The sequence below is a fragment of the Argentina anserina genome, chromosome 5 (genome assembly GCF_933775445.1).
Source record: "Argentina anserina chromosome 5, drPotAnse1.1, whole genome shotgun sequence".
Classification (NCBI taxonomy): Eukaryota; Viridiplantae; Streptophyta; class Magnoliopsida; order Rosales; family Rosaceae; genus Argentina; species Argentina anserina.
The window spans coordinates 24,833,601-24,845,968 of NC_065876.1; the positions used below are offsets into that span (position 1 = coordinate 24,833,601).

Sequence of the window (12,368 nt, forward strand, 5' to 3'; positions counted from 1 at the left end):
AATCTATCAGAAGAATATGGGTTGCAAGGAGATCGTATGGTTATGCTTTTATTGATTTTGTCCACATGAGATATGCTGAGAATGCTATTCGCGAGTTGGATGACAAGAATAGTTGGAGAGTTGAGTTCTCGCACGACTCCAAACATGTTTTGGGCCAATACTGCACAAATGGTAACATTTATGTAGCTACAAAACCTCGGGCTGGTGGTAAGATCGATATGGCTTTGAAAGTTTATAACTTTGTTGGTTCTGTTACTTGAATTATTGATTATGGGGTCTCCGATCATATGACTTATGATAAATCTTACTTTATTATTAAGTTGTCTGTCCACCAGAGTCCTATGTCACTTATGCTAATGGTGAGGTTTTTCATGTGCTAGGGAGAGGTCAGTTTGTATCACTCATATTTTAGAACTCTATAATGTTCTATATGTACCTGACTTATCACATCAATTATTATATGTTCCCCAGTTGAATACTGAATCTCAATATTTTGTGGACTTTTTTCCCATGTATGTGATTTTTCAGGATCTTCTCACCAGAAAGATACTCGGTCGAGCGAATTTAAGGGGTAGATCGTTTCACTTGGATCAGACATATGTAGGAGCTAAGCCAGGAGCACATCCATGCACTGACTTGATTGCAAATTCTACTCATATAAGTGAAATTTGGTTGTGGCATCGCCGATTGGGACATTCATCTTTCCACGTTATGAAAAAAAGCATGCATTCCTTGTTTATTAGTGTGGATGAGTCTTATTTGAGTTGTGAAACATGTGTCCTTGCTAAGAGTCATCGTTCTACCTATTCTCCGAATTTTTCTAAGAGTCATACTCGTTTTGAATTAATTCATTTTGATGTTTAGGGACATTTCAAAGAGCCTACAGTCACGGGTATGCGGTATTATGTGTCTTTTATTGATGCTTTCACTAGGTCGTAGTGGGTTGTTCTTCAAATCAGAGATGAGGTTTTTCTTGCTTTTTAAGATTTTCATACTCATGTCCAAACACAATATAATAGTACAATTAAGATTCTTCGTTCTGATAATGGGAGGGAGTATGTCAGTCATGTTTTTCAACAGTTTTTGAAAGATTATGGGATTATTCACCAAACCACATGTCAACAAACACCAGAGCAAAATGAGGTGTCCGAAAGGAAAACTGTCATCTCCTTGATATGGCTTATTCCATTATTTAGTGCTCATATTCCTAAGTATTTGTGGGGTGATGCTGTAGCAGGTTCAGCTCATTTTATCAATCGTCTTCCATTAGTGTCATTCAGGAAAAAGTTCATCTTCACGTTCTTGCATCTCATGTATCCATACTCTCTTTTCATAATATAAATGCTCGTGTTTTTGGTTGTGTGGCTTTTGTTCATTTCCCTAAAAGCCATAGAAAGTTGAAGTTGGATTCCTGGGCGATCAAGTGTGTGTTTGTTGGATATGGAAGCAATCAAAAAGGATATATGTATTATCATCCACCCACCAGAAAGTACTATGTCACTATAGATGTTATTTGTTTTTGTAGACATGAGTTATTTTACCTCTTATGATCTAACCCTCTGGGTGAGAATTCATTTTTTGAAGAGATGTATCATGACCGGGGGGGGGGGGAATCATAAAGAGTCATTATTGGGGATACTTTGACTCGGCGATTCAGTGGGTGGTCGAAAATATGTCGAAATGAGTCATTTGACTCGACGAAAGTAGGTCTAGCTCTTCATTTTTTTAGAAAAAAAAAACATAGAAAACCTTATTTTATCGGAAACTCGTGTTTCCACCGCGTTTCCAAAACACATTTTTATGGAAACGCGTTTCCGTCGCGGTTCCGTAGTGATTCCGCTTCGTAAGCGGGAAACACACATTCCCTTGCGTTTCCGTGCTTCCTAGCCCGGGTCTCATGAGTACACATGTTTTAAAAATGTTAATTGTTACATTTCATTTGTTTTGTGATGTATGTTTAAATGTTGGTTTACTCATAAGAGATGTAAAACTTATCGGGTTTGTGTTTACAATCCCGGTGTACCAAATCGATGGTGTATGGGATAGTCCTACAAGTGGAGATTAACAGACTCAGAGAGCTTACACGGAGGATTACTGAGGGATCACCTCTTTCGTTTTTGGTGAGCATCGAGTGAATATTACATTTTCCAACTATATTGATACTTGTGTATATAAATTAGTGATGTATTATTCAAGTCGACTGAGTCGTACTTTGAACTTAGTTTCGATACACTGTTGATGTAAGATGATTTTCAATATATTTAAGATTATTTTAGAATTTTTCATGATTTCGAATCAAAATTTTTATCATTCGAATTTTTGGGACGTGACAATGGCACCCCTTTATGGCTACAGCTTTGGACACACTCATTTGATCTTTTTAATAGAATCAATATATATATATGGAAACAAAGTATCAACTTAAGTACTTAGATTGTCAGATACTTTGTGTTATAAGTATACTACTTCAGAACTATATATATTTCACTTACATGATAACCTTGATGATTGGGAAACACAGATCTACATGTACATACACAAATACCGCCCCGGCATATATCTAGTAACTATCCTTAAACCAATCAACTTTCTCAACATGGGTAAACTCTTGTTGTACGATGAAAACTGTACCCGGATCAACATGGGTGGCAAATTGAATTTTGTCAACCTCTGTAAGGGAAATTGCTCTGTGGACCGGATAAACATCTCTTTAGCTGCATTGGACTTGAACCTGATCAGAAGCATGTAGTAACATGCATGCAGTTCCAGTCAATAGATCAATTGATGACCATATCCTCTAACTTTAACACCATTTCCCTCGATTCTAAGAAACATTGCTAGTGATGCATATGAAGACTGTTCTGTCTTTTGATTGCCGGAAAAGTCATTAGCACGATCTCCCCATGCATACACTGCCTGAGATAGCAGACTTCTTCATCATAATGTCTGATGAGCAAATCAAGCACATAGTACAATTGTGAAGTTAATTCAATCCCTGAGAACTCCGGTTGTATTAATCAAATAATGCAGCTGGGAGCATAGCTAGTTGGAAAAATTATTATATATACTCAGTATATAATCTACGTAGCGTATTTTTTTAAAATTATTAGCTTATTTTTATTATGTTGGTTTTTAATTAATTATTCATATTTTAAAAATTATTTTTCTTTTTCTAATATAATTAGTTAAATACGTGTTATGGGTAAACAGAATAATTAATTGTTGACATCTTAACGAGTTAACTTTGGTACACTTTGTTGTTGCCGCTCATTGGCTCATTTGGCACGAAAACGAAGTCAGCCATTTACTCTCTTTTTTTAGTTTTTCTTAAAAAAAAGAAGCTCGATCACAGTGAGAGTGAGACATGGAAATGGAGCAGCTTCTCAACATGGGCTTCCCCACCGACCTCGCCGCCGAAGCCCTCGCCGCCACCGGCGGCACCTCCGCTCTCAAAGCCACCGATTGGATTCTCAACCGCAGTTCCTCTCCCACCACCACAGCCTCCCTTCCCACCGCCACCTCTCAGCCCAAGCTCGACCGCTTCTTCCTCTCCCAATCCCCAAATCCACAATCCCAAGACCAACAACAGCTCCCAAAGCGCCGCAAACTCCTCGTCCCGGAAACCCCACCTCCTCCGCCCCCAAACTCCGCCGACAAACCCGCAACCTCCACCCACCACCAGCCCTTGTCGGAGCGCATGCGTCCCAAGACCCTAAACGACGTTGTCGGCCAAGACCACCTCCTCGCCCCAAACTCGCTCCTCCGCTCCGCTATCAAATGCGACCGCCTCCCTTCCCTCGTCTTCTGGGGCCCACCGGGTACCGGAAAAACCTCCATCGCCAAAGCCCTCATTAACTCCTTCTCCTCCTCCGCCGCGAAACCCTACCGCTTCGTCTCAATCTCCGCCGTCACTGCCGGCGTCAAGGACGTGAGGGACGCCATCGACGAGGCCAGGAAGAGGAGGAAGCTCAACGGCCAGAGAACCGTTCTCTTCGTCGACGAGGTTCACCGGTTCAACAAGTCGCAGCAGGACTCGTTCTTGCCGGTGATCGAGGACGGCAGCATTGTCTTCATGGGCGCCACCACTGAGAACCCCTCGTTCCATCTCATCACGCCGCTCTTGTCTCGCTCTCGAGTTCTTGATCTCCGCCCCTTAAACCCCCAAAACATCGAGCTCCTCCTCCGGCGAGCTGTCGAAAACTCCGAAATCGGATTGATTCGCAGTGTAGGGATGGAAGTTGGTGTGAATGAGGAAGCTATTCATTTCATTTCCGCGAATTGCGATGGAGATGCTCGAGTGGCGCTCAATGCGTTGGAGATTGCAGCTACTACTGCAGCTGCAAGAGTCACTGCGCCGGATTCGGCAGCTGGTGTGAACTTGGAGGATGCCAAGGAAGCAATGCAGTGCAAGCATATGGCGTCGGATAAAGCCGGGGAAGAGCACTACAATCTTATCAGTGCTCTTCACAAGTCTATGAGAGGGAGTGATGCCAATGCAGCTATTTATTGGCTGGTGAGGATGGTTGAGGGAGGGCAGGAGCCTCTGTACATTGCGCGGCGGCTGGTGAGGTTTGCAAGTGAGGATGTGGGGTTGGCGGATCCGTTGGCGCTTAACCAGGCTGTGGCTTGTTACCAGGCTTGTCATTTTATTGGAATGCCGGAGTGCAATGTGGTTCTTGCACAGTGTGTGGCTTACTTGGCTTTGGCTCCGAAGTCTATTGCGGTTTATAAGGCGATGAAGAATGCAGCAGAAGTGGTGAGGAGTTCTGTTGGACAGAATGAGGGGGTGCCTCTTCATTTGAGGAACGCGCCGACTAAGCTAATGAAGGATTTTGGGTACGGGAAAGGATATATATACACGCCTGATGATCCTTCAGCAGAACAGAAGTTTCTCCCGCCGTCACTTGCAGGTTACAAGTTTCTGGATTGGCCTGTCAGTAATGAGGCAGATAGATGAGAAGCCTTGGGTTCACTGCCCTGCGCTGGTTAGGAACTCTCTACTAATTTTTTCATTTTTGTTGAGAGGGGTAATATATTGATGTGTTTGGGGTGTTTTTTGTTCTTATATCAACAACCAGTATAGTTTTGAAATTGCTTGTGATCATGACTGGAAATTGATGGCCTTGTAGCCACAGTTGTATAGTTCTCCAAGTATTGCTAGTTGTTTCCTATGACCAAATTCAATCCTTTTTTATCTTCTTATATGTTTGTGGCTCTCCTTAGCCTGCACTCTTATTTGAGCGATATATCATTTAAGACATAGCTCTCTGTATATTAAGTTGGTGCTGCAATAATCCTGAGATGAAAAATAAATGCGTCAGATAAAGGAACTCGTTAAAATCTCATAGTTGATGACAAGATGCTAGCTGATGTAACTTCATTACAGTATCTCTGTGAGGGAGTGTCTGTCTCTGCCTTTGTTGGAAGCTATAATATTATGTGTAGAACACTGAAACTCGTGTATTTTAGTTGAGGGAAATACTTTTCTCATGATGGTCAGCTATTGTATATACAAAATTACTTTGATTGAATTCTGGAAGCAGTGAAAATTCATGAATAAGGTTAAACTAGTGGAACCAATCGAAGGAGAGGGAAGGTTGCAAGAATATGGTCTCTCTGATTATTGCTCATCCATAATGAACAGCCATTAATGAATTTGGATTTAATAACTGGTTTAAAACTGTAGTATTGAAAAAAAATAACAAAGTGTATGGCTGCCATTTGGATTTAATAGCTTCCACTTACCCTAAACCCTGAATTCTTCAATTTATGTTTAGTTGTGTCTTGAATATATTAGTTATGTACTTTCTCCTTCTTATTCTACAATTAAGGTGTGAGAGCTAAGTGAGTAGAGCCATTATATGCCAAATACTCAGGATACTTTACTTTAGGCCTCAGGTTTTACAGAGGGTAGGAAGTGGAGAGTTGAAATTGATAATCTGAAATAGCTTCAAGGGTTTATATGCCGTAGTCCAGGAGTCATGAAGACTTCCAATGTCCCCTAATGTTATGCAGCCAACTTAACCCTTAAGGGCTCCATATGAGCTCAACAAAGCAGGGTAGTCAAGACAGGTGCAAGAAATATTCATAAGCTTTGTAAGTTTGTACGAATATGATTTCTGTCTGCTCATTAATGTTGTTGAGAGCCTTAAGAGTTTAGTGTGATTGTGCTTACAATCCGTACATTGATATGGAGTTTCCTTCGAAAAGTGTTTTTTTATCTATCCAGTTCCTTTTCTGGTCAGGCATCGCAATAGAAACCTAGAAATGAAATGGATGGTCCTATAAATGATATAATGGATGATGTTGAGGCTGGCATAATGGATGTTGTTGCAAAAATAGGTATGTCTAAATGTATTACAAGTTTATAAACTAGACATTTGTGTTAATTTCCAACCCTTCTGATTACTTTTGAACGCTGAGTGAATACGTTAGAACTTATTTGTAATACGATTGAAACTGAAGAAGAAATGCTTGATGCTGCAAATGTTGGTTGATCTACCACCCCTTTATTGGTCTTTATGATGCTAGGAAATTAGAGGATCCAAAAGATGTTAGAGATTATGTTCACTTTATCAACTACGCTTTGTGCACTTTCCTGAAGGACACCCTCAGATCATCAGTTAATGTCTCAACCCAAACTATCAGGCACAAGTACTTGGACTCCATCGTTTCTTGTTCTTCAGATTGATAACTATGAGCATGTCCTTTTAACAGTAGGAGACTAAAAGTTTAGTTGATTTATTGTCTCACGAAGAAATTTGTACCCCAACACCCAATCTGCAGATAAATGTGGTCAGCTCGATCTATTATTGTTTCGTTTCATGTACAAGCATTGTAATTGAGGCAGCCTTTCGTAATGAACTTGGTGCCCAATAGTTTGTCAAAACTCAAAGCTGTCCATCTCAGTTATTGCTTATTCATTGGAAAAGAGTGTTTACACGCCAAAAACCACGTTTAGATAAAGGAATGAGTAGTAGCTTTCACTTGCTGACTGATCATTATCGACTTTGGCAATAGTTGTTTATGTAAAGCTCCGGTGTTCTCTTAAAGATTCAGTTTAGCTTCTAGCCTCAATCAGACATACTACTCTTATGTCTGATTCTCTCCCAAATGAATGTCCGACAGAAAAACTGGTTAGGATACCAGTGAAGTGGTTGAGATTCATGTGCGTTTTGAAGACATGACATTCCCTCATTTCAAATTCCGCATTCATTTTTGCCACCCACCTCAATCATGCTCGTCATAAAGCTAGCCATGGATGAAAGAAGCAGCCTACAGAACGGGACCAGTTTATTCTGGTTCGACTTTACTCTTATTTCGATTATGCTGGCAATGACGACCATGTTTATCTAACTGATGTCACTATGAGTCTATGAATGAGGAAGAGTGCTTTGCTTTGCACAATCCAAGCTTGAAACTCAACCCCGCACATAAATTCTGGGCGGAGTACTTCCGGATTGGTGGCTTGGCTGATGAAGATTTGCTTGCTACCGCAAATGTGGGTTGATTAATCTTCCACCTTTATGATGCTGAGAAATGAATCAAATCCAAAATATGTTAGGCCCCGTTTGGATATAGGTATTTGAGATTTTGCTTACCTTATACTAGCCTAGGCGTTGTCAGCTGCAAGGCACACCCTATAATCACCACTTGATATCTCAACCAAACTACCTACTTTGACTCAAATCACTCGATCTGTTCGTATTCTTCAAATTAATGACTATGAAGAAGTTCCTAATAACAAGTTATGTTTGTTTTGCATGATATATCAATTTTGTTAGTGGTTTATAAGATTAAAACAGTTTTTAAAGACAACTTATATCGACTACATTGGAAAATATTAAGAAGGTTGGTGATTCAATTTTCTCACTTATTCGATCTGCAGATAATTTGGCCAACTCTTTCCTTGTTTTACGTTGGAGTCTCCGATAAGATACTAGTGCTGCACAATGCTTGTAAATGAGACGGGGAAAAAGACCAAAATGCTTTAGGCTAATCCCTATTGAACCAAGTGTCCCATTAGACAAATTCTTTTAGCTCAATGATTCCTTATTCATTGAAACAGTGTTTACACACGTTATTGCAAAATTTCTACTCAATATACTAAAATAGACAGGCAAATACTCTAGCCTTTAGATCAAGGAATAAGTCCAATTTAGTAGCTCTCTTGCCGATTATGATCATCGTCATCATCTTTGGTATTATACTAAATATATGTACGAAACTTCAAAGTAAATGTGGACGAATTTGGTTTAGGTACGGTGTTGTGCACATTAGTTGTTTCTGTTAAGCTTCAGGATTTTTCTTTAAAAGGCTCAGTTTTAGCTTCAAGGTTATACATGAAAAGAATAACATGTCTGATTATCTCCCAATCGAATGTCTTACACAGATACTGGTTAGAGTACCAGTGAAGTCATTGTTGAGATTCAGGTGCGTTGCGAAGACATGGCATTCTCTCATTTCAAGCCCTGCATTCATCGCCACCCACCTCAATCATGCTCGTCATAAAGCTAGCCATGGTGAAAGAAGCAAGCTGCAGGACCAGATTATTCTGTTTCGACACTACTCTGCATGCGAATATGCTGACGAAGACGACCATGGGTTACGGACATGGATCACTAGAGACGAGGAAGAGTGCTTTGCTTTGCACAAGGATGATGAATCTTTTCCCCACAGTCCCACCTTGAACCTCAATCCCCCACATAACAGGTGGAGTGGGGAGTACTTCCCAATTGTTGGCCTGATGAATGGGATAGTTTGCTTGGTTGACTGGAGCAGGTGTGTTTTTTGGAACCCTTCTTTGAATACAACAATGAAGACCTCCTTTCAAACTGGAGCAGGTACATTCTTCAGTCCTGTTAGGCATATCTTTGGTCTTGGATGTGACCCCATTACCAATGACCTCAAGCTGGTAAGACTTGCCTATCTTAAGAAAAATGTTGTTCCACCTGTAGTCGAGATTTTCACCCTAGTTACTAAATCATGGCGAGAGGTTGCCGGCCCTGGTCCTATGTATATTCTGGTGCAAAGTAAATCTTCACCACAGGCCTTTGTGTCAGGTGCATTCCACTGGGTTGCACATACTCCACCAGGACAGGGTTCTTCAAGCAATGTGATTGTGGCATTCGATATGGCGAATGAGGTGTTTTCTGAGATTGCACTCCCCAGCTGTTTAGCTTCAAAGGCTCACTTGAATATGACAGTGGTTTTGTTGAATGGTTCACTTGTTTTGGTCCCAGATAATGCGTTCTATGGAGACTCATACTACTCAAGATCCGTGTGGATCATGAAAGAGTATGGTGTGGTAGAGTCTTGGAGGAAATTATTTGATATTGATATCGGCCAACAAGGAGTGGGAAGAGTGATCACTTTCAGAAACAATGGGGAACTTCTATTGATTAGCGAACGGAACGAACTGTTATCATATGAACCCTATACTCGAGAGACTAGAGATCTTCATTTCAAAGTAAGACCTTCTGATGGAACTTCTTATAACACCGGCTCTTATTTTGTAGATACTCACATGGAGAGCCTTGTTCTGTTGAAGGAAGCACCTAATGAAGACTAATGGCTGGACTTCTCCAATGATGATGCTATTTTGCTTCATCATTTTAGCACTTATCATCAAATGTTTTGTTAGCTCTAAGTTTCTGTGTGTCTGTGTGTGCTCTATATATCCATAATAAATTGTGATTTCTCAAGAAAGAAAGGCTTGTGCTCTTCTCCCAACTCCCCAACCTGCAGGCTTGTGGTACCGATAACACTAGTTATCCAAGAAGATCCCTTCATTTATATGGTGGGTGTGCATCTTCAAACGAGTGATCACATAATAGTAAACAAGAATAATTGTAACGAGAATCCTAAATCCTAATTGCAAATTTCCTATATTTCCTACCTATTACAGTGTGTTTGGATAAAGAAATTTATATTTCCATAGAATTTCATAAATCATGGGAATTACTATTCCATGGATTTAAATTCCATCGATTAAGAATTCCATTGTTAGGATTTGATAATGAAGAATTTTTAAAATGACAATAATTATGAATTCTAGTGTTTGGACAATTATGTTAGATGAAATTTAAATTGGGTCAAACAATATACGTCACTATCGAAAATATAATATTGTTTAATTAATGTGGTTCACGATCGAAGAGATCATTTTCAATTAACTAATGAAATAATTTTTATTTATCATTGGCATTCATGGATTTACAGCATGTCATGCCTGATAGTCCTCGAACATCTTCAATGCAAATGCATCACGAAATAAACTGTAGGAAGCTTTGTTGTAGATGTAGCTATATAAACTGATGAACGATGGAATTTTACCACCAAGGAAAGGCTTCTGGTGTCACGACCCGAAAATTTAGAGTATGAAACTCAAATTTCGAAGTCATGAAAAACATTAAACAATCTCAATGAATCGAAATCATTTAAATGTCACAGCGAATCATCTCTGAGTTCAAAATACAACTCAATCAAACCGATTATTACAAACCAAAATTTATAATTCAACATTATAACAAATGGAAATGTATAATCCTCACAAAGAAATCCACACAAAGTCCTCACCACAAGATGGAAATAAATAACTTCAAGTCCTCTGAGCGGTCCGTCGATTTCCGCTAATCCACACATGCGGAGTTATCCCCTACATCATCGAATAGGTGCACCGGGATTGTAAACACAAACCCGGTAAGCTTTGCAGCTCGTATGAGTAAAACAACAATATAACTCGCACACACACATATATATATATATATATATATATACACGAAAACCACAAATCAATAAATATAAATGCACTCATGACTCATTAGACGGCCCATCTGGTTATCTAATAATGTAAAAATATATGTACTCATGAGAATTGAGCAACCCCTCTGTTTAACCAAATACATTTACAATACGGGTACTCATGAGCGCTGGTACCCCTCTGTTACCCCTCATGTAGTACGCCGCCGACATTGGACAACCATCTGTCATCCAATATCAAAAATATATGGGTACTCATAAGCCGATAACCCATATGTTACCTCATATGCAGTACCCCGGTAGACAGACTAGAGCTCTAACTGAATCGAAACTTTCGCCCGACCAAAGGCTAGGTTCCGACATGCCAAACACGTCTGAAGACTATTCCGAAGACATAAACACGTCCAAACATTTATATTTACCGTACGTAAATCAATATTTATATTCACTGACGTAAAAATGAATTTTTACAAATGTACTGTTTCGAAAACACTATTCACGCACCGCCGCACGTGGCGGCGCGTGGGGTACACGCGCCACCTCTGGCGACCGCGCATGGGGCCCACACGCCTACTCCGAAACCGGAGCGTATCACGCCACCACGGCCCCAAAACCCTTCCTCTCTTCCTCCTCCACCCTCCTATGGTTTCAGACCGCCCCTAGGCTACCTCACGCACCCACACGCGTCGCCTAAGGCGGCGGTATCCTCCCTCCTCTAATCCTCCTCCGATCTCCACAATTTCAAACCAAATTCATCCAAAAATCCACACCAAGCATCACAACAATCAAAATATGCAAACCCTCACCTCAATCGACCTTGGATAAGTCGGATTTTCGTCGGAGGAACGGCTACATAAGTCGCTCGGCTCGGAGTGTGGGGGGTCACGACGGCGCAAGAGGGTGCGTCGACCTCGGGGTCGATTGCGGAGGGCCGCGCGGTGGTTCTTGGGTCGGCAGTGTGTGACACGGATGACCGGTGAAGGAGATCGCCAACGATGACAGTGAGGGTGAGAGAGAGAGCTCGGGGGAAGAGAGAGAAGAGAGGGAGGCGCGGGTTTGGGGAGAGAAGCGGGTTTCCGAAAATGGAAACCCTACTTCTGATAAGTTTCCTTTTATTCCCATTTCTAAATCGGAAACTAACTTCCGTCGTTAATAACTTTCAGGTACGACGTCCGATTAGGACGCATGACGTGTCCACGAACTCGTATCGATGAGCTCTACGACTTTAGTGAATGAAGTTTTTGCAAACGAGCGACGAAATAAAAGTCGATAATATTCACATCGTGGAAACGTAACGTTTTCCTAAATAAACGTTCCGATAACATTTCCGTTTTCGATTTATCCGAAGTCGCAAGGCGACACAAACACGTTTAATGACTTTCACAAATTTTATAAATTTAAAAGCAATCCAAAAATCGTTCCGAAAAATCGGGTTATTACATCTGGAGCGATGGAAAAGCCAATCTCACACTTTGTTGGAATTGAAGCAAAACGCATCTTTTTTATGGAATTGAAGTGTGAAATCTACACCTCCAATTCCCTTATTTTTTTATCCCCAAAAATTGAGAATTTCACGGGATATCCAAATGGGAGACTTTCGAAGAATG

General features: G+C 40.7%; 2 protein-coding genes across 2 annotated transcripts; both read left to right on the forward strand.

Annotated features, from left to right (window-relative positions):
- Positions 1 to 3,341: 3,341 nt before the first annotated feature.
- LOC126796124 (uncharacterized) lies at positions 3,342 to 5,204 on the forward strand. The gene has a single exon (XM_050522888.1). The coding sequence runs from the start codon at positions 3,365 to 3,367 to the stop codon at positions 4,955 to 4,957; it is 1,593 nt and encodes a 530-aa protein (XP_050378845.1). The 5' UTR covers positions 3,342 to 3,364; the 3' UTR covers positions 4,958 to 5,204.
- Positions 5,205 to 8,322: 3,118 nt separating this feature from the next.
- Positions 8,323 to 9,653, forward strand: LOC126796130 (F-box/kelch-repeat protein At3g23880-like). Its single transcript, XM_050522898.1, has one exon. It carries the CDS (start codon positions 8,357 to 8,359, stop codon positions 9,569 to 9,571), a length of 1,215 nt encoding a protein of 404 aa, XP_050378855.1. The 5' UTR covers positions 8,323 to 8,356; the 3' UTR covers positions 9,572 to 9,653.
- Positions 9,654 to 12,368: the final 2,715 nt, after the last annotated feature.

Coding starts and splice junctions, on each gene's coding strand:
- LOC126796130 (XM_050522898.1), top strand. CDS start 8,357: ATGTCTGATTATCTCCCAATCGAATGTCTTACACAGATACTGGTTAGA.
- LOC126796124 (XM_050522888.1), top strand. CDS start 3,365: ATGGAAATGGAGCAGCTTCTCAACATGGGCTTCCCCACCGACCTCGCC.